The sequence below is a fragment of the Oncorhynchus mykiss genome, chromosome 2 (assembly GCF_013265735.2).
Source record: "Oncorhynchus mykiss isolate Arlee chromosome 2, USDA_OmykA_1.1, whole genome shotgun sequence".
NCBI classification, from domain to species: domain Eukaryota; kingdom Metazoa; phylum Chordata; class Actinopteri; order Salmoniformes; family Salmonidae; genus Oncorhynchus; species Oncorhynchus mykiss.
In genome coordinates this window covers 15,066,708-15,091,781 of record NC_048566.1, presented here as the reverse complement: position 1 = coordinate 15,091,781, position 25,074 = coordinate 15,066,708, and the positions used below count along the sequence as shown (strand labels likewise).

The 25,074-nt window shown below is 44.1% G+C and overlaps 2 protein-coding genes and 1 pseudogene across 9 annotated transcripts; 1 reads left to right on the top strand and 2 right to left on the bottom strand.

The window, feature by feature from the left end:
• Positions 1-428: 428 nt before the first annotated feature.
• LOC110520775 (lethal(3)malignant brain tumor-like protein 3) lies at positions 429-12,155 on the bottom strand. 4 transcript variants are annotated; one of them, XM_036938723.1, is made up of 21 exons: positions 12,009-12,155; positions 7,610-7,740; positions 7,352-7,529; positions 6,839-7,160; positions 6,583-6,709; positions 6,430-6,481; positions 6,135-6,229; positions 5,941-6,045; positions 5,680-5,815; positions 5,432-5,523; positions 5,080-5,308; positions 4,905-4,990; positions 4,561-4,671; positions 4,371-4,488; positions 3,974-4,073; positions 3,642-3,839; positions 3,416-3,520; positions 1,732-1,796; positions 1,454-1,617; positions 1,202-1,264; positions 429-1,009 (listed from the first exon to the last, which is right to left on the bottom strand). In XM_036938723.1, exons 2-21 carry the CDS (start codon positions 7,718-7,720, stop codon positions 881-883), a joined length of 2,586 nt encoding a protein of 861 aa, XP_036794618.1. In that variant the 5' UTR covers positions 7,721-7,740; positions 12,009-12,155; the 3' UTR covers positions 429-880. The 4 variants fall into 4 exon arrangements, with proteins under 4 accessions (XP_036794618.1, XP_036794608.1, XP_036794601.1 ...); XM_036938713.1 differs by having other exon boundaries at positions 6,839-7,133; positions 7,610-7,745; positions 11,826-12,131; XM_036938706.1 differs by having other exon boundaries at positions 7,610-7,745; positions 11,826-12,130.
• Positions 12,156-12,616: 461 nt separating this feature from the next.
• LOC110508040 (transmembrane protein 244) lies at positions 12,617-15,060 on the top strand. 5 transcript variants are annotated; one of them, XM_021588504.2, is made up of 6 exons: positions 12,617-12,760; positions 13,230-13,363; positions 13,595-13,674; positions 13,749-13,874; positions 14,250-14,294; positions 14,449-15,060. In XM_021588504.2, the coding sequence occupies exons 1-6, from the start codon at positions 12,728-12,730 to the stop codon at positions 14,460-14,462; spliced, it is 432 nt and encodes a 143-aa protein (XP_021444179.1). In that variant the 5' UTR covers positions 12,617-12,727; the 3' UTR covers positions 14,463-15,060. The 5 variants fall into 5 exon arrangements, with proteins under 5 accessions (XP_021444179.1, XP_036794661.1, XP_021444187.1 ...); XM_021588512.2 differs by having other exon boundaries at positions 12,618-12,760; positions 13,230-13,315; XM_021588489.2 differs by having other exon boundaries at positions 12,619-12,760; positions 14,445-15,060.
• Positions 15,061-15,162: 102 nt separating this feature from the next.
• Positions 15,163-23,114, bottom strand: LOC110533650 (annotated as a pseudogene).
• Positions 23,115-25,074: the final 1,960 nt, after the last annotated feature.

Here is a 25,074-nt window from a genome sequence, read left to right as displayed (position 1 = left end):
TCTCTGTATCCTCTCTACTCCTCTATACTGACACCAGGTACATCCTCTCTACTCCTCTACACTGACACCAGGTACATCCTCTCTACTCCTCTACACTGACACCAGGTACATCCTCTCTGTATCCTCTCTACTCCTCTACACTGACACCAGGTACATCCTCTCTGTATCCTCTCTACTCCTCTATACTGACACCAGGTACATCCTCTCTACTCCTCTATACTGACACCAGGTACATCCTCTCTACTCCTCTACACTGACACCAGGTACATCCTCTCTACTCCTCTACACTGACACCAGGTACATCCTCTCTACTCCTCTACACTGACACCAGGTACATCCTCTCTGTATCCTCTCTACTCCTCTATACTGACACCAGGTACATCCTCTCTACTCCTCTACACTGACACCAGGTACATCCTCTCTGTATCCTCTCTACTCCTCTACACTGACACCAGGTACATCCTCTCTACTCCTCTACACTGACACCAGGTACATCCTCTCTACACTGACACCAGGTACATCCTCTCTACACTGACACCAGGTACATCCTCTCTACACTGACGCCAGGTACATCCTCTCTACACTGACACCAGGTACATCCTCTCTACACTGACACCAGGTACATCCTCTCTACACTGACACCAGGTACATCCTCTCTACACTGACACCAGGTACATTCTCTCTACTCCTCTACACTGATGTGAAATAACAGGATAGCTGAAAGCAGATTCCTGGTGGCCATGCATTACGTTGCTCTGACCTATCCTACGACCTCAGATCAGTGCAGATGAAGACCAAAGAGAATAAGGTGAGGAGGCTTCTCTAGACTATTCAGATACAGCGGTTGGGTGTGGGAGGAAATGAAGCGTGAGGGGGCGTCTCACTCCTCATCAGCGTTCTTCAGCATGAGTATGGCGTTGTATATCTTGAGGGCAGGGCCTAGTTTGATTGACAGGATCTTGACTATGTCTGCTTGGGTGAGAAGCAGGAAGGCCTCTCCATCCATTTGCTGGAGCGATACACAGAGACACAAAATAAGCTTCAACACAGAACGTGTGTGTGAGTGTTTGAATGTCAATGGCAGAATTGAATTTGACTTGGTTGAATTGTCATTGGATACACCAACCAGGAGCAGCAGATGAGAGGAGTGTGTGTGACTATTGCGATTCACAAAGTTGGGTTTTTAAATGGTAGCTCTTACCTCTGTCCTGAAGGTGGCAGCATGCTCTTTGCAGCCCGGGAGCCCTTTGACAAAACTGGCCACCTGACCCACAGGGAAACAAACATTAAGACACACACACACACACGATTAAAATGCAATAGGATACATAAAGCTATTGTATTGGGTGTATGTGTAATGTATGTGTTTTGCACAATATGTGAGTTTGTACAGTATACGTAGAGCGCCTGTACATGTTTGTATTGCCTATGTGTTTATGTGTGCATGTCTGACCTCGTCGGCGGTCCAGGTTGCAACTCTCTTAGCTGTGAGGCCCAGGACCTCAGGGAGCAGCTGGCAGTGTTTGTCCCAGCACAGAGCCACCCTGTGAGGGGGAGAGGAGGAGCCACCCGGGGAGAACACTGACTCATGGAGCGCCTGCTGGAGAGACAGGGAGTCTGGGGGAGAGGGAGGAGAAATTAGCTGTAAATATCTTCAATAGACATGCACAGACAATATATAATCCACACAGCGTTACACTCATTCTCTATTTCTGAGAGCAGAACCTCTACCTTTCCCATCTCCACTCTCCTGCTTGACGACGTGCAGCTTCAGATACTTTGGGACTGGAGCAGACCTGTTGAAAGACAACATACAGCGCCTTCAGAAAGTATTCACACCCCACAAATCTTTCCACATTTTGTTGTGTTACAGGCTGAATTTAAAATGAATTAATTAGAGCTGTGTTTTGTCACTGGCCGACACACAATACCCCATAATGTCAAAGTGGAATTGTTTAAAAACATTTTTTATTATTACTAATTAAAAATGAAAAGCTGAAATGTCTTGAGTCAATAAGTTCAGGAGTAAAAATGTGCTTAACAAATCACATAATAAGTTGTATGGACTCACTGAGTGCAATAATAGTGTTTAACATCTCTGTACCCCACAAATACAGATAATTGTAAGGTCCCTCAATCGAGCAGTGAATTTCAAACACAGATTCAACCACAAATCCAGGGAGGTTTTCCAATGCCTCGCAAAGAAGATCACCTATGGGTAGATGAGTAAAAAAATACATAAAAAAAACAAGACATTGAATATCCCTTTGAGCAGGGTGAAGTTATTAATTACACTTTGGATGGTGCATCAATACACCCAGTCACTACAAAGATACAGCCGTTCTTTCTAACTCAGTTGCCGGAGAGGAAGGAAACCGCTCAGGGATTTCACCATGAGGCCAATGGTGACTTTAAAACAGTTACAAAGTTTAATGGCTGTGGTAGAAGGATAGATCAACAACATTGTAGTTACTCCACAATACTAACCATACTGAGAGCAAAGGAAGGAAGCCTTTACAGAATATAAATATTCCAAAACATGCATTCTGTTTGCAACAAGGCACTAAAGTAGTACTGCAAAAAATGTGACAAAGCAATTAACTTTATGTCCTGAATACAACATGTTATGTTTGTGGGCAAATACAATACAATACATTACGGAGTACCACTCTCCATATTTCAAGCATAGTGGTGGCTGCATCATGTTAAAGGTATGCTTTTAATCATTAAGGACTTGGGAGTTTTTCAGGTTAAAAATGAAACCTAATGGAGATAAGCACAGGTAAAATCCAAGAGGAAACGCTGGTTCAGACACTGGGAGATGAATTCACCTTTCAGCAGGACAATAACCTAAAACAACAAAGCCAAATCTACACTGAAGTTGCTTACCAAGAAGACAGTGAATGTTCCTGAGGCCGAGTTACAGATTTTACTTAAATCTACTTGAAAATCTATGGCAAGACCTGAAAATGGTTGTCTAGCAATTATCAACAAACAATTCGACAGAGCTTTAAGAATTTTGCAAAGAATAATGGGCAAGTGTGGAAGGTATGGAAAGCTCTTAGAGACTTACCCAGAAAGATTCACAGCTGTAATCGCTGCCAAAGGTGCTTCTACAAAGTATTGACTCGGGTGTGAATACTCATGTAAATGAGACATTTCTGTGTTAATTGGCAAAAAAATGGCTAACATTTCTAACATCATGTTTTCACTGTCATTAGATGTGCAGATGGGTGGGAAAAAAATCTATGTAATCCATTTTGAATTCAGGCTGTAACACAATCAAATGTGGAATAAGTCAAGGGGTGTGAATACTTTGTGAAGGCACTGTACTCTCTTAGTAAACCAACAACAAACACTCTGCTCCATCATGCATTCTAGAGTTTGGTAGGAGAGAGTGGAGTCTGTGTGCTACCTCTTGGCCTTGGCTCCGTCGTTGATGGGCTCAGTGGAGCCCCCTGGTGGCTCACTCTGACTGCTGCATCGTTCACCCTCGTCAACCGTCGGCCCCTTAGTTACACTACCATAGAAACAACTGTTACCATGGAAACAAGTCCACAACTCCAGACTTTATTTGCAGTCAGATAAACAAAGTCATGGAAGCTCTTCCGAACCCCTTCTGTTACATGTTCCACACATACCTGGTCTGAGGGGAGTCGTCTGCAGGCTCGGGCTGCTCCGGTGTGGTGGGGCTGTTTGTCTGGGTGTGTGGAGGAGGGTCTGGGCGTCGCCCACGGTGATGAGGCCCACTCAGGGTCATAGGTCGTTCTCCACTCAGACGGTCTGGTACCTGGCCCTCCCTGTTCAGGTTCATCTCCGAGTACGGACAGCTCACCCCCCTACACACACAGACAAGTTCAGAACAGGAACACACATCACCTTACTCACAGATTACAGCACACAGATCACAAGTCATTGTATGACGTGTTCTGATAACAAAACTTTTTTGACAGTTAGTGTGTTTGTTACTGACGTGTAGTGGGTTCCGTAGCGGGGTCCTCGGATGTGACCTACCCCATTGCATCCTGGGGTAGGACATCCCTGCCCTGGGAGGACCAGCATATCAGTGGAGCCTGAAACACACCGCAGAGTTAATACTACACACAGAGACAAAAACACCATAGAGAGTGACCTGACCCCACACACATAAACAAAGCGACAGAAACACACCACCACCATATAGTGTTTGTCGCCACAAACCAACAGCTCCAGCAGCTGTGAAGAACCAGAATCATTTGAGCTACATGTCTTTTCTCTGCATGCACCTTTTTGCCAATCTTACACTTTGGGACTGATTGGGAAATGTTTATGGATTTTAGCAAAGTTATAATCATGTACATTTTTTGGAAGTGTGTGCGTTTGTGTCTCACCATTGGAGGGGTGTTGTAGGGGATGACTAGTCTTCTGACACCAGCCCACAGGGTGCAGGTCTGGGCAGTCAGCATCCACCCAGTAGTCGTACTCCTCACTCCAGCCATCAAAATGGATCTGAGAAAGACAGAGAGTTACACACACACACTACTCCACAATAATCATTCTGCACTCTCACACACAGCATACCCTCAGTCGGTGGTCCTCCACCTCTGCGATGGTTGCTACGCGGATGAGCATGGGATTCCTCTTATCGACAGCTTCCAGCTTCATTCCAGCCTGGAACCCATGGCACGGACGCTACAGGACACATTCAAGAGTTAACATCAGGTGATACAGATGGATTAATATGCATGTTTTGTAACGGGTGTAGCTGACATAAATAAAGACTGTCAGTGGACCCAGAACAGAGCCCTGGGGAACTCCATGTGAAATTCCCCCAGGCCTCCCAATCAACACCAACAATGTAATTTGCATGTGTCATATGTTTTGAGTGTCAACTCTATGTGTGTGTGAGAATGTGAGTGTCTTACCAGTTTGAAGGCACGTGCAGGGGCTGCCTGTGTGCCAGTCTCCTCCATGTATTTATCCCAGGAAAAACTCCTCGGGTGCTTATACTCTGAGAGGAGAAACCACAACACACACCCTTATACAATGTTTCATGGTGTATCCAAATAAAGCGTTGAAATATGTTTGTGTGTGTCTCACCAGCAGGGGTGGTGAGGGTCAGCTCAGCCTCCTCACAGTAGCCTACAGGGTGGATGTAGGGACTGCTGGCATCACACCAGTAGTCATAGGTGTCGTCCCAGTTGTCAAAGTGTATGAGGAGTCTGTTGTCAACAGCAGCCGCGATGGACGCTACGCAGATCAGATATGGGTTCTTCTTATCCACCGCCTCTAGCTTCATACCCGCACGGAACCCTGACGGAGTCACCGACTACACACACATGCACCCACATAGTTCATATACAAACTTACTTGAATGGACCGAAGGTCACCAACTAATTCACAACACAAACACACTATTAATGGATCCACACAGGCTGTCAGGTAGGCTCACCGTGTTGAGGCTCTTGAAGAGGTGTTTGGGGGCCAGCTGACCTCTGCAGTTCTTCACATACATGTTCCAGTTGAACTCCCCATCCTTACAACCTACACACAAAAGGTTGAAGGTTATAGTCTTGTCTATCTACACACACACAACATTGTACAGTCGGTAGAATATGCATGTGTGTCGGGTGTGTGTGTATGTGTGTCTGGTGTGTTTGTATCTGTGTCTGGGGTGTGTGTGTGTGTGTGTGTGTGGACCTTTCGGCAGTAGCAGCTTGTGTCCCATCTTCTCACACCAGCCTGCCGGCTTTACATCCCAGGTGTCAGCATTTACCCAGAAGTCATAGCACTCTGGATACCCGTCGAAATGAAGCCTTACCCTATAACCCTGGATCTGAGACAGAGAGAGAAAGAGACAGAGAGGAAGGAACGCAAAGAAATGAGAGAAAGCGAAGGGTTAGTTGTTCGAAAGCAGATATTCCTCCTATATCTTATTGGTCTGACCTGTTAGACACGTACCTCAGCAACACTGAGCACACAGAACAGAGAGGGGTGACAGGGGTCCAGTCCTTCTAACTTCATCCCCACTTTGAAGGCATTCCTGCTCTGAGGGAACGACTGGTGCTGCGAGGCACACACACATAACACTCTTTCACATGTCTGTACAGCTGTGTGTGTGTCAGAGAGAGTATGATAAAGTGTGCGTGCCTCACCTCCTTGAACAGTTTAAGGGGGGCAGCTATAGCCTTCTCCTCCTCCATGTAGGAGGGCCAGCTCCAGGGTCGCTTCTTATTGGGTGGGGCTGTCACTGGGGGTGGGACAAAAAAACAGTCACATCAGCCAATCAGTGACATGAAAACCAGCAGAATTGCAGGACTCATGACCCCTGGACTACCTGATTGGACAAACTTTCCAGCCCCTGTCATTCCCAACAAATCCATCCCTCCATCTATCCATCCTCTCATCTATCCATCCTCTCCCTCCCCTCAGTGTAATAATAGGACATACCTAGCTTGGCCAGCTTAGCAGCTCTCCTCCCTTTGACAGCCTTGGACTTGTCCTGTAGAGAGAGACAGTCACTCATCGGCAGGTGAGCTGCCACACACACACAACATTTCAATGCTTTTCAGGACCAGCGTTGGCCACATCTTCTATCATCACCTCTTCCTCCTCCTGGTTGTCTTCGTCTTCATCACCAGAGTCCATGTAGATCTTCCTCTTCTTCCTCACTCGTTTCCCCAGTCCCCCCTCCCCCCCCTCTCTCTCCCTCCGCTCTCCGGGTGATGACCTAAACACACACGGAACAGAGGTCATTCTAGGAACTATGCTCATGTGATGACTGTTTTGGGTCTTAACTGTTACTACTATCAATATGCTTTCTAAAATACAGTACAGTAAGAACAGCTAACATGTTTACCTGCCACTGGAGGGCTGGACACAAATGGAGCTGCAGTATTTGCCCTGGAGGAAACTCTCCAGTGGACCGGAGCCCCCACACGACCTACAGCTAGCCATCACAGCCCTGGGGCCCGCCTCCGCCCTGGGGCCCGCCTCCGCCCTGGGGCCCGCCTCCGCCCTGGGGCCCGCCTCCGCCCTGGGGCCCGCCTCCGCCCTGGGGCCCGCCTCCGCCCTGGGGCCCGCCTCCGCCCTGGGGCCCGCCTCCGCCCTGGGGCCCGCCTCCGCCCTCGGCTCCTCCATAGTGGGACCCTCCTCTAGAGACAGAAGCACAGGGCCTTGAGCTGGGGGAAAGAGCAGAATAATATTGAAGCTTTGTAATTCTATGCCCCCATCTGCAGAGCACCCAGTATGTAGTATGCTAATATACACAGTGCTGACATATATCAGAGCTATGAGTCTAAATACTACACACCTGTATTATAAACAGTCAAAACTATGTTATAACTCCTTCATAACCATATGTTTACTTTACCCTTAGGTGCAAGTGGCTGGACTTCCTTGGCTGCAGAAGAGGATGCACTGCTCTCTGATTGGGCCTCTGGTGGAGGGGTCGGGCTTTTCGACTGGGCAGGGTTCTGGGGGGTTGGCCCTGCCTCTTTGACCTCTGGCTCTGTCACGATCTCCAAAGTTCCAAACTCTGTCATACGGAACTGAGAGATACCAGTCAGTCACACACCTGTCTGTAGTACCTGTCTGTAGTATCCACACACACAGACACACAAACACAAACCTTGATGTCGCTGCCGGGCAGTGTGGCGATGCCGTCCTGCCAGTCCAGAGCACCCATCATGTCAAACTCTGCCCCCTGGGAAGGGCCTTCGCTGGGCGGGGTGTCAGTCATCTCTCCCTGCTCTCCTCCTCCTGCACTGACATCAATCAATCCATCAGTCAAAATCAAATGGTATTGGTCACATGCGCCGAATACAACAGGTAGACCTTACAGTGAAATGCTTACTTACAAGCCCTTAACAGTTTAAAAAACAAATAATATACCTAAAAATAATAAATTAAAAAAATATAAGAGCATAATTATTTATTTTTATTTTACTAGGCAAGTCAGTTAAGAACAAATTCTTATTTCTAACCACTAGGCTACCCCACTAGGCTACCCTGCAGTAAAATAACAACAGCGAGGCTATATACAGGGGTATATAACCAACTTTGCTGTGATTCTAAAGCTATAGGGGATACAAATGAAAGTGATATTTGAGACCTCTCTCTAACCAATTAATTGTACACATGTTATGTTTTCAGTTTGATTTGTATTTGCAACCTTTCGGTTACTAGTCCAACACTCTGACCACTAGGCTACCCTGCTTTCTGTTGGAAAACCATTACTTGGGCCGGGAAGATAGATAGATAGATAGATAGATCATGGCAAGGAAACAAATTTCTTTAGGAAAGAAGCCCTATAGGTGGAAATAAACGGTATTATGTTGTCATCCACATTGATTTGTTTCCAAGCTATAGACACAATATTTTACATACAGCAGGATTTTAAAGGACCAAAGAGTTTTGTCTGCCTCGGGTTTGAATTTTTGCCGTGTAAAAAACATTGCGATACACAGCTAACCATTACAGTGTCCGACATTTGGTTGTCGCAGATGCACCTCGTCTGACTTTACTCGTTAACACAAAGTTTTGTTAGCCGTACTACTTGAACACACTCAATCAATCAATAACCATACAGGTGTCACATCCAAATTACCTCGTACCCTTGCACATCGACTCAGTACTGGTACCCCGTGTATATAGCTAAGTTGTCCGGACCTCTGGCAGTCTCTATGGGGGTGCCACAGGGTTCAATTCTCGGGCCGACTCTCTTCTCTGTATACATCAATGATGTCGCTCTTGCTGCTGGTGATTCTCTAATCCACCTCTATGCAGACGACAGCATTCTGTATACTTCTGGCCCTTCTTTGGACACTGTGTTAACTAACCTTCAGACGAGCTTCAATGCCATACAACTCTCCTTCCGTGGCCTCCAACTGTTCTTAAACGCAAATAAAACTAAATGCACACTATTCAACCGATCATTGCCCGCCCATCCAGCATCACTACTCTGGATGGCTCTTGCTTAGAATACGTGGATAACTACAAATACCTAGGTGTCTGGCTAGACTGTAAACTCTCCTTCGAGACTCACATTAAGCATCTCCAATCAAAAATTAAATCCAGAATCGGCTTCCTATTTCGCAACAAAGCATCCTTCACTCATGCTGCCAAACATACCCTCGTAAAACTGACCATCCTACCGATCCTTGACTTCAGCGATGTCATCTATAAAATAGCCTCCAACACTCTACTCAGCAAACTGGATGTAGTCTATCACAGTGCCATCCGTTTTGTCACCAAAGCCCCATATACTACCCACCACTGCGACCTGTACGCTCTCGTTGGCTGGCCCTCGCTTCATACCCGTCGCCAAACCCACTGGCTACAGGTTATCTACAAGTCTCTGCTAGGTAAAGCCCCACCCTATCTCAGCTCGCTGGTCACCATAGCAGCACCCACTCGTAGCACACGCTCCAGCAGGTATATCTCACTGGTCACCACCAAAGCCAATTCCTCCTTTGGTCGCCTTTCCTTCCAGTTCTCTGCTGCCACTGACTGGAACGAACTGCAAACATCACTGAAGCTGGAGATTCCCATCTCCCTCACTACCTTTAAGAACCATCTGTCAGAGCAGCTCACAGATCACTGCACCTGTTCATAGCCCATCTGTATACAGCCCATCTATCTACCTCATCCCCATACTGTATTTATTTATTTTGCTCCTTTTGCACCACAGTATCTCTACTTGCACATCCATCTTTTGCACATCTACCATTCCAGTGTTTAATTGCCATATTGTAATTACTTCACCACCATGGCCTATTTATTGCCTTAACTCCCTCATTGTACTCACTGTATACAAACTTTGTTGTTTTCTTTTTTTCTACTGTATTATTGATTGTATGTTTTGTTTATTCCATGTGTAACTCTGTGTTGTTGTATGTGTCGAACTGCTATGCTTTATCTTGGCCAGGTCGCAGATGCAAATGGGAACTTGTTCTCAACTAGCTTACCTGGTTAAATAAAGGTGAAATAAAAAAGTTATCCTTACTCATTGTGGATTTATTCCTTGTGTTCTAATTTTTTCATATTACTTTTCTATTTTTCTCTCTGTATTGTTGGAAAGGGCCCATCAGTAAGCATTTCACTGTTAAGTCTACACCTGTTGTTTAGGATGCACGAGACAAATAACATTTGATTTTCATTAAGACAGCACGCCCACTTCAGCAGTGGATGGGGAAACACTGCCAAATGACATCTGTCTGTCTCTCATGTTAAGACAAGATGTGTGGGAGTTTGTTCATGCAAGGATATGGGCTAGAATAGGTCTGTCTGTATGTTCTCAAAGTAAAACTGAAATTGTATCCATTTAACAGATCTTTCTCAAATGTCTATCTATGTGTTGTTTTCATTATATATATAAGATATTTATGTGTGTATCTTTGTAATATTTTTCCACCGTGTACTTTAGGGACCACAATGGGAATAGGTCACTGACTTTATTTAGCAATCCCTGTTAAGTTGTTTTAAATGAATGTAGTGTGTGTATGTCTCTTTTTTTTAAATTAGCTAATAAAAAAAAAAATCAATCAAATGACATTATCCAAAAAGGGGAACTCTAAAAATATCCCTGGCACAAAAAGTACAGGTAGGTGGGTACCTGCAAGAAGTCAACCTGCGCGTGCAAATCGGGTACTAAAGAACCGCATCCCATCGCCGCTAGAGGGCGACTGTTGTGGAATAAATGCATGCACTTATACGAGGCAAAACAAGTAAATATTTTACTTTTTAAAGCTAAATAGCACAAAATAAACGCACAAGCACTCCTGCATGGATTGGCCTAGAACACAAGTATTGACAAACACCGTGAGAGACGTGTCAAATACAAGTTAAAAGAACAAGTTCAGCTTTTCCTTGTTTTAACAGTATCTTATTAAATCGGCTGTTTGCGTTGACGCGGACAACAGAGGTGGTAGAATAATCAATGATTTTAAAGAAAACAATGTGTTCTGCATAGAAAGGTCAAATGTACGTGTTTTTTAATCAAACCAAGATCACGATAAAACGTTTTCGCCTCGACGCTGCATCAACACTATATTTTGGTCAGAAATAATATTTTTTGACTGAAATATACGGATGGGAAGTAAACAATCAAGTGTGCTGTTCAACAGCTGTCAGTTTACGTTCCCAAGTTTAAACCTCGAATTTATTCGACCATAAATAAAGTGTACGTGCGCCCATGATTAGCATTCGTCTTATACAAAATGGCGGAGCAAAGGAAGAGGCCACCAACACGTTAAAACTATGTAAATGACTCAAGTTATTTATTGAAACACAGAATGCAGGGCCGTGTCTGTCAAATAAAACCAAATATATACCCTGCAATTTCATAGGTTAGTGTTTTCCCTCATCATGGCCATTTTCTTTACTTTCCCCTTGTCTCGGAATGTCAGCCAGCTAGCTTGCTAACTGCTTCTGGCTAGCAAAGCGTCACTACGGTTCAATTCAAACTGGGAGCTAGACGGCTAGGAACTGGGACTAGCATTTTGGCTTGGTGTAGCGAAGTAAGGACAACCAGTCATAAATAAGTTTCCAGGTTTTGAACGTTAGAAAATGCTTAGGAACGGACTTCCACATTAGTTGGTATGAATAAGTAAATAACCGCCCCTACACTGCCTTATTTGTTCAAGGCTAAAATATAGAATTGCTTGCTTTTAATTTCTTCAATAGAAACTTGACTCTCCGATTTATCTTTACGGTTTTAAATCACAGTACAAATAATAAGAACCGGTGCAAATTATAAAACGAACGATGCTTTATCGATTACTATTGTTATTTGCAACATTTAATGTATAACGGCGATTATATTGTTTGAAAATTATGGAACTCACCTCGTTTCTGTTTTAACTCTTATTTTGAGCTGGATAGTGGATGCAATGCGCATGCGTTCAATGAACGCTGCCTGACAACTTTGGATCTCGGTAAACTTGAGCACACAACTATCGATGGTCAATAGGTACAGCAAGACGGACGCTTAGAGTGGACATATAGTTGATTAAATATTGTATTCATGCCTTGGGACTTGTCTTTCTCCTTCGTGTATTTTCAGAATCTCAGAGAGCATCAAATCGGAGCGCAGGGGCGTGCAGAGTCTGTTTGGCGTGGCGCGCGATTTCCATTGTGGTCATGTCGCTGTATGCTGTCAATAACTCTTTACGTCACCACCAGTCAATATTGTCTCCCTCCATATGTTAAAAGAAAGATTACAGTAGATTAATCATAAACCCAATTTCTAGCTGTTTTATTTGCTTGGCCACACTTCCAACCAGTAATTCAGCAAAAAAAGTAAGAACAGTCAAGTCCAGACGCCAAATAGGTCTACAGTAGTTAGACCGTAGTATTGATTACAACAAGGCCTAGACTATCAGCTCTTAATGATTTTTTTTGTAAAACGTGATGCCTTTTCATGTTTGCTATCTATGCCCAACCAGACCAGACGTCTGGCATAGAAGCTCTCTGACTTTGCTATTTTAAGGGTTCATGTATAAGACATCCCTACTGTTCTTATTACAAGTGAAACGTTGGACTGGAAGAAACGTTGGACTGTAGTCTATTTGGCATGAGATGCAGTCTTCAATGGCAGTGTCGCCTATAAATAAGCCTGATTTTTCCAGTCGCTACCGCTAGATGGCAGTGTAATGCTGTTTTCTGACGGATTACACTGTAACATCTCAGTAGCCCAGTCACATACATTATTCTCAACATCAGAAGAACGACAGATGCAAACCATGAGATGGCCTTCAGGGGTAAAGTGGCCGACACGAGGGTAAGAGGACTGTTTACTCGGATTTTACACTCACGTGCAGCCGTGGGTCAGACATGGGCGCTGTTATAATAAAATACGAAATCATCAGGTGTCGTTGTTGGCGACTATGAAACATAAGCTATCAGCCTATCATTTCTATTCAGCGACTGATATTTCATTTATCGTGAATGGCAAATGCAACAGATAATGATCACTCAGTCTGTGCAAATGAAGGTCTTCTGTCCTCTGCTGCTCCCCCGCAGTGCGCATCCCCTGCAGAGTCTGTTGGAGTTCTGCCATGGGAGCTTTTACACCTGCTGAATGATCCACGGTTCAGTTGACAGTGCTGTCACGGCTTTGCTACAGTGTCTTGGCGGCTGATTTGAGTATAGCCTAGGTCTATGATGTGCGATATATTATTATTGGGATGAATGACTCTGACTCTCTCGATCTCTTTCTCTCTTTCTTTCTCTCGATCTCTCTCCCCCAGACAGTGCTTGTGCACATGCTGCTGTGCCTCGTCATATTCTACTCTCTCTACTACATGATTGGGAGTGTGTGTTTCGGCGCGTTCAGGTGCGACACTTTTCTTTTCCTCTCTCTGCGTGCACGTGTGGTTATTGGGTAAGTGACCTTGCTGGAACGGTGAGCTGTCCTCAGGCGGCTTCTATAAACCTGGTGCTAGGTGACAGAAGAGAGGGGGAGGGATTCGTGGAATACACAGCAACTATTGGTCTGTTTTTATTGATTGGAATGACAGTCAGTTTCAACCACCCTGGTTCCCTCCTAGCTCCTTTTGAATATCATGTTTGTTTGTTTGTTTGGTTGATCTGCTGCTCTTCTGTTTGCATTCAGGTTGGATCACTTTGATGGACTTATTCCCTTTGACTTTAAGACTGAACCAACCAATTTGGAGTCCAACTCCAAATACCTGGGTGAGTGAAGATGTGTATGGTAGTGTGTGTGCATGTCCTCTACATATGGTTAAGGTCTTATATTGTTGTTCCAGTGAACCTGCTGTCCATGGAGTTGACCTATTTCTGCAGTGGTCTGCTGTTTGCAGCCGTGGTGAGGAGATGGGTCTGGGACTACGCTCTCACAGTCACACTACTGCACGTACTGCTCACCAGCATGGGTGAGACACACACACACATACACACAGAAATGCATACACATGCCTGAACTCACTCACACACACACACACACACACACACACTGGCTTAACTCAGAATAATCCCTTGCTGGCAGAGCAGAGTGCTCAGGGCCAGCTTTGATGACATCATGACAGGACGGGAAGTGGCGTTAGAGTTGAGAAGCAGCTGGGCCCAAAACAAGGCACATATATTGACCCTATCCCATGGTCTTCTTTAATTCCCCTTCCTCATGTGTAAGGATTGGATGGGTCTAGCTCTAAAGCAATACGATGTACACTCCCCATCCTTAGTTCTGTGTGGCATATTACCTGTTTTTAATGTGTTTGTAATATGTGTTTGTAATGTTTGTGTTTCAGTGATGTTGGAGTTTCCCTTGGTATGGCAGTGGTGGCTGGCCCTTGGTAAAACCTGTACCTCACCCTCACTTCACCTCACCCACACATGTTCTGTTTATTGTGGGAAACCTACTGAGGAGTTATAGATGAGTAGTTAGTTATGTCTCTTCTTTATTAATGGTTATGTGTGTGTGTGTGGTTGTGTTTTGTTTGAAGGCAGCGGGTTGTTTCTGATGATCTGTAACGGTCAGCTGATAGCTTACTTCACCTGCCAGAGTGACCAGAGTTACCCCACCTTCAACAGCTACTGAGTACACACACACACACACACTGACTAGAGTTCTTTGCAGTGAGTCCGGTGGAAATGGAGGGAAACCAAATGTTCCTGTTGACTTGGTTACCTGTTTGATTGTTGCACATTGTTTCTGTTGGACCGGCTTCCCAGACACCAATTGAGCCAAGTGATTCTCCAATGAGCAAGCTTTTGAGTCCAGGAAACAGCTCGTATATGTAATATCTGTAGTATGTAATATCTGTAGTATGTAATATCTGTAGTATGTAATATCGGTGGTATGTCATATCTGTAGTATGTAATATCTGTAGTATGTAATATCGGTGGTATGTAATATCTCTGGTATGTAATATCTGTAGTATGTAATATCTGTAGTATGTAATATCTGTAGTATGTAATATCGGTGGTATGTAATATCTCTGGTATGTAATATCTGTAGTATGTAATATCTGTGTTCTCTATGAATGTTAATCTTATGTCAGACAATGTTAATCGTGTAATTTATCATCTTAGAACTATTAAACCAGCTGTAACCTCGCACACCTGGGCTGACTCTACACACACACACACACGTTCTTATCACATCTTGGTTTAAGCATAACCTTTACCAAGTATTGTTACTTACCCTAACCTCAACCCTTACCTCAACCACAACCCTTATCCTAACCCTAACCTTAACCACAACCATTACCCTAACCTCAACCCTTACCTCAACCACAATCCTTACCCTTACCTCAACCCTTACCCTAACCTCAACCACAATCCTTACCCTAACCTTCTCCCTTTGACCCAAGGTGCAGGAGGCCAACTCCAGGTAGCTCCGGTTCAATTTAACCACTGGTTCTAACACGGCCTGAGCCACTGTTCTCTGTGAGATATAAACAATCTGATACATGATAGGAAAATGCATTTTAATTTACTCAAAACACAAATAATATCAGAATGATATCAGGGCTCTGTGACTCTAACCTCAGCCGGAGACATATAGGAGAACCCTGGGAAGGCTCCATTGGCCACGTCTCCCAACATGTCACTCAAACCGAGGGAGGCGGGGGCTGGAAGAAGTGTGAACTCTGGGTCAAAATACCGCATATCACACGGACCAGACTGAAAGAGAGAGGGAGGGAACGAGTGACCAGACACACATTCAGGTAGTCACAGATCCAAACTGACCCATAGCCCCTATAAAACACACACACACTCACCAGGTTGGGAATGAATGGGGGAGGGACTTTCCTGGCTAGCAGGTCATCCCAGTTGATGGACAGGAAGAAGGTGTGGCCCTGCAGCTCAGCCTACAAACAAAGTGAGACAGCACGTCAATGTGTGTATGGGTGTGTGTGTGTATGTGGACTTGCATGTATGTGTCAGCACTCTGTGCCAGGTGGGGTAATGGGGGGTGCTTAACAAGGTCATATTCCCCCCCAAGGCGTTTGGTACAGTCTCTCTCCAGCAGGTTCTGCAGCAGAGTCCAGGCAGACTGGGACACACTTCTATGGAGCTGCAGGGGGGCGTGAAGGATGTTCTCAAACATCTCGGCCTTACTGCGACTGTAGAACGGGGGCTGAGGAAGAGAGAGAGAGAAAGAGAGAGAGAAAAGAAGAAAGAGGAGATAGGGAGCCAGATAAGTGTGCAGTGGATAGAATATGCTAGTTGAAAAGTAGCTGAAAGAGAAACACTCACCAGTCCATGAAGCATCTCATAAAGTACACTCCCCAGCCCCCACCAGTCCACAGCTCCACAGCAGGTGTAGCCTAACAGCACCTCTGGCGCCAGATACTCAGGGGTTCCACAGAACGTTTGCATAGTCCCACCCACAGACATGCCCTCTTTACACAGCACGAAATCCGTCAGAACCACATGACCTCCACTGTCCAATGGGCTGTTCTCTGACTTCAGGTCTCTAAGGGGGGGTACCGAGGGTTAAATCACTGTGAGGAAAATGCGCCCTCTCTCATTGTGTGTGTGTGTGTTTGCGCACCTGTAGACTATGTTGAGGGAGTGTAGGTAGCCCAGGGCTGAGGCCATCTCTGCAGAGTAGAATGTTGCTCTGGGCTCCGGGAAGGCTTCCTCCCTCTGGAGATGAGATGGTAGAACAGCTCTCCTCCATTGATGTAGTCCAGTTCGAAGAAGAGAGTGTGAGAGGTCTGGAAGGAGAAGTGGAGCCCCACCAGGAATGGATGCTGCAGTCCCTTCAGCAACACACTCCTCTCTACCATCACATGTCTCTGCTGGAAGGAGAGAGAGAGAGAGGGATAGATAATGGATATAATTTAATGGAAATTAATGGAATGGAAATAGAATGAAATGGAAATAGAATGGAATGGAAATAGAATGGTGTCACGGCTGTTGAAAGGAGGTGCAGCATGGTGAGTGTACATGTTCTTTAATTAAGACACCGAACAAAACAATACACACTACAAAACAAAACCGTGAAGCTTAAGGCTAAGTGCCATAAAGAAAGTCAACTTCCGACAAAGACAGGTGGGAAAAAAAGGCTACCTAAGTATGGTTCCCAATCAGAGACAAAGATAGACAGCTGTCTCTGATTGGGAACCAACCAACCAGAGTCAGGTTGGAGACCTGCGCCAACTCCCTGGGCTTACCGTGGCGAGCATGTGACTGGTCAGGCCCCGTGCTATGGGTTGATGCGCACTTGTCGAGGCTGAGCATTCACAGGCCAGTGTGCTCGGTGCCAGCGTCCCGCATTTGCCGGGTGGAAGCGGGCATCCAGCCAGAACGCCTCCAGCGACGACGGTCGCCAGTCCGGAACCTCCAGCGATGACGGTCGCCAGTCCGGGGCCTCCAGCGACGACGGTCGCCAGTCCGAAACCTCCAGCGACGACGGTCGCCAGTCCGGAACCTCCAGCGATGACGGTCGCCAGTCCGAAACCTCCAGCGACGACAGTCGCCAGTCCGGAACCTCCAACGATGACGGTCGCCAGTCCGGAACCTCCAGCGACGACAGTCGCCAGTCCGGAACCTCCAACGATGACGGTCGCCAGTCCGAAACCTCCAGCGACGACAGTCGCCAGTCCGGAACCTCCAACGACGACGGTCGCCAGTCCGGAACCTCCAACGACGACGGTCACCAGTCCGGAACCTCCAGCGACGACGGTCGCCAGTCTTGGGCCCGCAACGAGGGTGCCCAGTCCGAGGCCCGCAACAAGGGCGCCCAGTCCGGGGCCCGCAACGAGGGCGCCCAGTCCGGGGCCCACAACGAGGGAGCCCAGTCCGGGGCCCCCAACGAGGGCGCCCAGTCCGGGGCCCGCTACGAGGGTCCCCAGTCCGGGGTCGGCGGCGAGGGTCCCCGCACCAGAGGTACCACCAAAGTGGGGTGAGCCAGCGGTGGAGCGGGATCTGCGTCCCGCACCTGAGCCGCCGCCGCGGATAGATGCACATCCAGACCCTCTCCTATAGGTTTAGGTTTTGTGGCCGGAGTCCGCACCTTTGGGTCACGCCCTGACCTTAGAGATCCTTTTTATGTCTCTATTTTGGTTTGGTCAGGGCGTGAGTTGGAGTGGGCATTCTATGTTTTGTGTTTCTATGATTTTCTATTTCTGTTTTGGCCGGGTATGGTTCTCAATCAGGGACAGCTGTCTATCGTTGTCTCTGATTGGGAACCATACTTAGGTAGCCCTTTTTCCCTCCTTTCAGGGTGGGAAGTTGTCTTTGTTTGTGGCACATAGCCCTTAAGCTTCATGGTTTGTTTTGTATTGTTTATTGTTTTGTCGGCGTCTTTTCAAATAAAAGGAGAAAATGTACGCTCACCACGCTGCACCTTGGTCCAGTTCTTCCTTCAGCCGTGACAAATGGAATGGAAATAGAATGGAATGGAAATAGGATGGAATGGAAATAGGATGGAATGGAAATAGAATAGAATGGAAATAGAATGGAACGGAAATAGAATGGAACGGAAATAGAATGGAATGGAAATAGAATAGAACGGAAATAGAATAGAATGGAAATAGAATGGAATGGAAATAGATTGGAATGGAAATAGAATAGAATGGAAATCGAATGTAACGGAAATAGAATAGAATGGAAATAGAATGGAACGGAAATAGAATGCAATGGAAATAGAATGGAAATAGAATAGAATGGAAATAGAATGGAATGGAAATAGAATAGAACGGAAATAGATGGAATGGAAATCGAATGGAACGGAAATAGAATGGAACGGAAATAGAATGGAACGGAAATATAATGGAATGGAAATAGAATAGAACGGAAATAGATGGAATGGAAATAGAATGGAATGGAAATAGAATAGAATGGAAATCGAATGTAACGGAAATAGAATAGAATGGAAATAGAATGGAACGGAAATAGAATGCAATGGAAATAGAATGGAATGGAAATAGAATAGAATGGAAATAGAATGGAATGGAAATAGAATAGAACGGAAATAGATGGAATGGAAATAGAATGGAATGGAAATAGAATAGAATGGAAATCGAATGTAACGGAAATAGAATAGAATGGAAATATAATGGAATGGAAATAGAATAGAACGGAAATAGATGGAATGGAAATAGAATGGAATGGAAATAGAATAGAATGGAAATCGAATGTAACGGAAATAGAATAGAATGGAAATAGAATAGAACGGAAATAGATGGAAGGGAAATAGAATGGAATGGAAATAGAATAGAATGGAAATCGAATGTAACGGAAATAGAATGGAACGGAAATAGAATGGAATGGAAATAGAATAGAATGGAAATAGAATAGAATGGAAATCGAATGTAACGGAAATAGAATAGAATGGAAATAGAATGGAACGGAAATAGAATGCAATGGAAATAGAATGGAATGGAAATAGAATAGAATGGAAATAGAATGGAATGGAAATAGAATAGAATGGAAATCGAATGTAACGGAAATAGAATGGAACGGAAATAGAATGGAATGGAAATAGAATGGAATGGAAATAGAATAGAATGGAAATCGAATGTAACGGAAATAGAATAGAATGGAAATAGAATGGAACGGAAATAGAATGCAATGGAAATAGAATGGAATGGAAATAGAATAGAATGGAAATAGAATGGAATGGAAATAGAATAGAACGGAAATAGATGGAATGGAAATAGAATGGAATGGAAATAGAATAGAATGGAAATCGAATGTAACGGAAATAGAATAGAATGGAAATAGAATGGAACGGAAATAGAATGCAATGGAAATAGAATGGAATGGAAATAGAATAGAATGGAAATAGATTGGAACGGAAATAGAATGCAATGGAAATAGAATAGAATGGAAATAGAATGGAATGGAAATAGAATGGAATGGAAATAGAATAGAACGGAAATAGAATGGAACGGGAATGGAAATAGAATGGAATAATAGATACTTCTTTCTTCCTCAGTATGACCTGTTCCTGTAGAACCTTTACAGCGTACATACTTCCACTCTGTCTGTGTCTCGCTAACACCACCTGCAACAAGATAAATACATCACCAACACAACAAACACACACCGGCCTACTCATAAACACACACACACGTAAAGGGACACACACACTTGCTCCCACCGTCCCAAAGCTTCCTTTGCTGATGACCTTCAGGTAGTGGATATCAGAAGGCTTCACCCTGGTAAACATGACAACAGAGCAGCATGAGTGTGAGGTCTGATGATTTCCATTGGCTATGGGCAACTCAAGGAAAAACTCCTGGCCATAACTTTGGGGTACTCACCGAGTCTCCTCCAGCAAACTTGGCAGACGCTGATAGAGAGATAAAAGGACGGGGGGGGTAGATTTGGGTCAGACAGAGATTATATAAACGGGTCATAGGTGTCCTGGCTGTATGCCTATAAATACTCACCAATGTTCCCCCCTCTCTCTCCTCTCTTTCTCTCTCCTCCCTCTCTTCTCTCTCCTCTCTTTCCCTCTCCTCCCTCTCTTCTCTCTCAGGCTCTCCTGCAGCAGGATGGTCTGGGCGTCTAGGCTTCACAGAGACAACATGGACAGTGTGTTAGGTCTATGTTTGTCTATGTGTGTCTCTGTGTTAATTATAACATAATACGTTATTTTAGATCATCAATATGGAGTACAATCATTACTACAGTAAGTTGCTGAAAGATTTGGTGGTCGGACACCAGTTTGTGCAGGAAGTTGCTGAAGCCCCCTTTCTTCCCTTCAAGCAGAGATGAAACACAGGAGAGGGTTTTTACATAAGACTATGTCAGTATCAATATCAGTAGGCTCTCAAAGTGTCGATATAACTAAACTCACTATAAAGGAGCTGAAAATCTAATGAAAAACATTGAACGGAAATGAAGGTCAAAAAACCTCTAGTAACATGATGTAAGACATCAAGGGTGTCATACATGCTATTCAATTACATTAACAATGTGTTATACACTATATATAGAAAAGTGTGTGGACACCCCTTCAAATTAGTGGATTTGGCTATTTCAGCCACACCCGTAGTTGACAGGTATATAAAATCGAGCACACAGCCATGCAATCTCCATAGACAAACATTGGCAGTAGAATGGCCTTACTTAATAGCTCAGTGAATTTCAACATGGCATCGTCATAGGATGCCACCTTTCCAACAAGTCAGTTTGTCAAATTTCTGTCCTGCTAGAGCTTCCCCGGTCAACTGTAAGGGCTGTTATTGTGAAATGGAAACGTCTACGAGCAACAACGGCTCAGCCGTGAAGTGGTAGGCCACACAAGCTCACAGAATGGGACCACCGAGTGCTGAAGCGAGTAGAACGTAAAAATCCTCTGTCCTCGGTTGCAACTCTCACTACCGATTTCCAAACTGCCTCTGGAAGCAACATCAGCACAAGAACTGTTCGTCGGGAGCTTCATGAAATGGGTTTCCATGGCTGAGCAGCCTCACACAAGCATAAGATCCCCATGCCCAATCGGCTGCAGTGGTGTAAAGCTTGCCGCCATTGGACTCTGGAGCATTGGAAACAAATTCTCTGGAGTGATGAATCATGCTTCATCATCTGGCAGTGCAACGAACAAATCTGGGTTTGGCAGATGCCAACACTACCTGCTCCAATGCATAGTGCCAACTGCCAACTGTAAAGTTTGGTGGAGGAGGAATAATGGTGTGGGGCTGTTTTTCATGGTTCGGGCTAGGCCCCTTAGTTCTAGCGAAGAGAAATCTTAACACTACAGCATACAATGACAACTTTGTGTCAAAAGTTTGAGGAAAGCCCTATTCCTGTTTCAGCATGACAATGCCTATGTGCACAAAGCGAGGTCCATACAGAAATGGTTTGTCAAGATTGGTGTGGAAGAACTTGACTGGCCTGCACAGAGCCCCGACCTCAACCCTATTGAACACCTTTGGGATGAATTAGAATGCTGACTGCGAGCCAGGCCTAATTACCCAACATCAGTGCCCAACCGCACTAATGCTCTTGTGGCTGAATGGAAGCAAGTCCCAGCAGAAATTTTCCAACATCTAGTAGAAAGCCTTCCCAGAAGAGTGGAGGCTATTATAGCAGCCAAATGCAGGACCAACTCCATATTAATGTCCATGATTTTGGAATGAGATCTTTGAGGAGCAGGTGTCCACATACTTTTGGTCATGTAGTGTACCTGTTATTGACAATGCTTTATAACACCATAATAACGCATTATAGCAGTTGGTGAGAAAAGGTGTTAGGCCACCGAGCATTCAAATACTAGAATCTGAAAACACATAGTTGTAACTACATTCATAGAATTCCATGGAATGTCAAATTTACCAGTAAAAAATGACACAAGCCCTTTCATTTTGGCATAGGACATTCTGCGCCTTGGCTGCATAACTCCCATCTGGATGAAATAATAATGTCCAGTAAAAGGAGCGAACAAACTGAGATGTTCTTTAACTCTGGTGGCTGTGTCTGAAGAGTTCAGCACCACTGACAGCACACGCTCGGCAGGCAGGCTATTTACAACAATCTCACACACTCTCCCGTCAAAAGACCTCTCTGACTCTCTGACATATGCCTAATTGAGTCCAAGGCGCTCCTGTAGGCTACATTATTGTGTGGGCATTGGGCTCAAGTCACTCATCCACGAAATCCTGACAGGGGCTCCCGGGCGCCCGAGTGTACTGTCGAATCAACGCTCCTATCAATGGAAGACCTTCTAAAACTTTGTAAGAGCTCTGCATGGACAGACACTGTGCTACTGCTTTGGGGAATGTGTGTATATACGTGTGTGTGTGTGTGTGTGTGTGTGTGTGGTAGATACTCTGGCTCCTCTAAAGGGTCCTATATCCTGATAAATGAACTCTGCTGACAGAACACACAGAGGGGAGATCAATAGTGACCAATAGTTTCCACTGACCATTCAGAAAGACAGACCAAATAGAACAAAAGAGACAAGGAGAGACAAATACACACAATGAGTCACAGCAGGGGCTGTAGGGTAAGAGTACGACCGTGCTGTTTTCCAAACTACCCCAGAAAGTTACACAGGTCAAGGTCAGAGGTCATCTGCTTTGGTCCAGATACAGGTACACTCTGTTCAGAGTCACTACAGACTGTAGGCTTTACAGACCTGCCTGAGGAGGAATGACTACTGTAGATTTACCACGCTCAACGTTGACCTGATCTATGACCTCTGACATTTAACCTTCCTCTCATTGGCCATTTAGAGAACACACTCTTGCACGCACGCGCACACACACACGCACGCTGACAGGTCTGTATTCTGTGTATGCCAAAGAGTGTATCAATATTACATAATATAATAAAACAAATCATGTAATTCATTACATATTGGTGTTTTTTCACTATAGATGGCATCATGAGCAAGGAAAATTGTGCGGATATATTGAAGCAGCATCTCAAGACATCAGTCAGGAAGTTCTGACGTCCATGGAGGGGGAGTGTCCATGGGGGGGAGTGAGCAAGTGTCCATGTGGGGGAGTGAGCAAGTGTCCATGTGGGGGAGTGAGCAAGTGTCCATGTGGGGGAGTGAGCAAGTGTCCATGTGGGGGAGTGAGCAAGTGTCCATGTGGGGGAGTGAGCAGGTGTCCATGGGGGGAGTGAGCAAGTGTCCATGTGGGGGAGTGAGCAAGTGTCCATGGGGGGAGTGAGCAAGTGTCCATGTGGGGGAGTGAGCAAGTGTCCATGTGGGGGAGTGAGCAAGTGTCCATGTGGGGGAGTGAGCAAGTGTCCATGTGGGGGAGTGAGCAAGTGTCCATGTGGGGGAGTGAGCAAGTGTCCATGTGGGGGAGTGAGCAGGTGTCCATGGGGGGAGTGAGCAAGTGTCCATGTGGGGGAGTGAGCAAGTGTCCATGTGGGGGAGTGAGCAAGTGTCCATGGGGGGAGTGAGCAAGTGTCCATGTGGGGGAGTGAGCAAGTGCACATTCTCTGAAGAATGGTATGGGATAAGAAGCCAGCCCTTTCCTACTCTTGGGCAAAGTACAGGGGTGGGCAACAAATATTGTGATTATATTGGATTTTAAAAAACACTCCAGGCCACTCTTGAATGTCTAAAACAAGATAGAAATGTTGTTGAAATTATAATGGACCTACAGTATATATTTATATAAATTATAATGGACCTACAGTATATATTTATATAAATTATAATGGACCTACAGTATATATTTATATAAATTATAATGGACCTACACTATGTATTTATATGAGTTATAATGGACCTACAGTATATATTTATATAAATTATAATGGACCTACACTATGTATTTATATAAATTATAATGGACCTACAGTATATATTTATATAAATTATAATGGGCCTACAGTATATATTTATATAAATTATAATGGGCCTACAGTATATATTTATATAAATTATAATGGGCCTACAGTATATATTTATATAAATTATAATGGGCCTACAGTATATATTTATATAAATTATAATGGGCCTACAGTATATATTTATATAAATTATAATGGGCCTACAGTATATATTTATATAAATTATAATGGACCTACAGTATATATTTATATAAATTATAATGGACCTACAGTATATATTTATATAAATTATAATGGACCTACACTATGTATTTATATAAATTATAATGGACCTACAGTATGTATTTATATAAATTATAATGGACCTACACTATATATTTATATAAATTATAATGGACCTACACTATGTATTTATATAAATTATAATGGACCTACACTATATATTTATATAAATTATAATGGACCTACAGTATATATTTATATAAATTATAATGGACCTACAGTATATATTTATCTAAATTATAATGGACCTACAGTATATATTTATATAAATTATAATGGACCTACAGTATGTATTTATATAAATTATAATGGACCTACAGTATATATTTATATAAATTATAATGGACCTACAGTATATATTTATATAAATTATAATGGACCTACAGTATATATTTATATAAATTATAATGGACCTACAGTATATATTTATATAAATTATAATGGACCTACAGTATGTATTTATATAAATTATAATGGACCTACAGTATATATTTATATAAATTATAATGGACCTACAGTATATATTTATATAAATTATAATGGACCTACAGTATATATTTATATAAATTATAA